This window comes from Arabidopsis lyrata (assembly GCF_000004255.2).
Source record: "Arabidopsis lyrata subsp. lyrata unplaced genomic scaffold ARALYscaffold_840, whole genome shotgun sequence".
NCBI classification, from domain to species: domain Eukaryota; kingdom Viridiplantae; phylum Streptophyta; class Magnoliopsida; order Brassicales; family Brassicaceae; genus Arabidopsis; species Arabidopsis lyrata.
In genome coordinates this window covers 1-1,311 of record NW_003302019.1, presented here as the reverse complement: position 1 = coordinate 1,311, position 1,311 = coordinate 1, and the positions used below count along the sequence as shown (strand labels likewise).

Sequence of the window (1,311 nt, the reverse complement as noted above, 5' to 3'; positions counted from 1 at the left end):
TAGTTTTAGGAGAAGCCATTTCACTGCTTATTTCACTAGAGGGATAATGAAGAGATTGAATACAATTGTTGCTATTGGTTTGATTGTGCTTATGATTGTTGGTTCTTTGACTGGTGTCATCTTCTTCTCGTATAAGATCGGTGTTGAAGGGAAAGATGCGGTTTATTCTCTGAAATCTCATGTTGAAGAGAGTAATTACGCTGAGAAGATTGGAATCAAGCAATGGATGGATGAGAATGATGTTCCTGGAATGGTGGATATGTATACGACGAAGTTTTATGAAACGGTTTCTGAGCAGATTGATAGTTTGGCAATGCAGTATAATATGACGGAGTTAGTCACGGGGATTAAGCATTTCGTGATCGGGCATCCTCAGAACACGTCGACACCATCTACGGCGCTTATAACTCCGTCTCCTTATACAGAGAAGCTCATGAGTTTGAGGACTCGGGTTAAGAATCGAGAATGGAGTCAGATCTACTCGGAGGTTGATGTGATTTTCAGGGAACTTATTATCACAAGAGAAGATTTGGTGGAGAAAGCTAAAGGCTTTGCTGTTAAAGGAATGGATGTATCTCAACGGGTTTTCTCAAGCAGCGCATCAGTTGTTGGAGGCGGTGCTAAGTTCGTTTTCTCTATTGGAAACTTGATAATCTCGGGAGCAGCAGAGTTTTTCAACTTTATCTCTCAGCTAATGGTTTTCATTTGGGTTTTATACATTCTAATCACATCAGAATCAGGTGGTGTGACTGAGCAAGTCATGAACATGCTCCCGATCAACGCAAGTGCTAGAAACAGATGTGTCGAAGTCCTAGACTTAGCGATCTCCGGCGTGCTTTTAGCAACAGCGGAAATCGCCTTCTTCCAAGGATGTCTCACTTGGCTATTGTTTAGACTATACAATATACATTTCCTTTACATGTCGACCGTTCTTGCCTTCATCAGTGCTCTGTTACCGATTTTCCCTTACTGGTTTGCGACAATCCCAGCGGCTTTGCAACTAGTGCTAGAAGGAAGATACATTATTGCAGTTACTCTATCTGTGACTCATCTTGTGCTAATGGAGTATGGTGCTTCAGAGATTCAAGATGACATTCCTGGGTCCAATGCTTACATTACTGGACTAAGTATTATTGGTGGAGTGACTCTGTTTCCTTCTGCTCTCGAGGTAAGAAAATTAAATGATTGAATCTTTATGAAATTTGGACCGAACCTGGCGATTTTGTAATGTTTTTTTCGATTGCAGGGAGCGATAATGGGACCGTTGATAACGACGGTGGTGATTGCTTTGAAGGATCTGTATGCAGAATT

At 41.5% G+C, this 1,311-nt stretch overlaps 1 protein-coding gene across 1 annotated transcript in view; it reads left to right on the top strand.

Moving 5' to 3' along the window:
- The window catches only part of LOC9298321 (transmembrane protein 245), a gene marked incomplete at its 3' end in the record, with an annotated part of 2,864 nt that extends 1,556 nt beyond the window's left edge, over nt 1-1,308 (top strand). The window contains exons 2-3 of the mRNA XM_021019113.1: nt 1-1,168; nt 1,247-1,308. The exon at nt 1-1,168 is cut by the window's left edge and continues 2 nt beyond it. Coding sequence (XP_020874772.1) covers nt 1-1,168; nt 1,247-1,308 — 1,230 coding nt within the window. The remainder of the gene's footprint in view (nt 1,169-1,246) is intronic.
- Nucleotides 1,309-1,311: the final 3 nt, after the last annotated feature.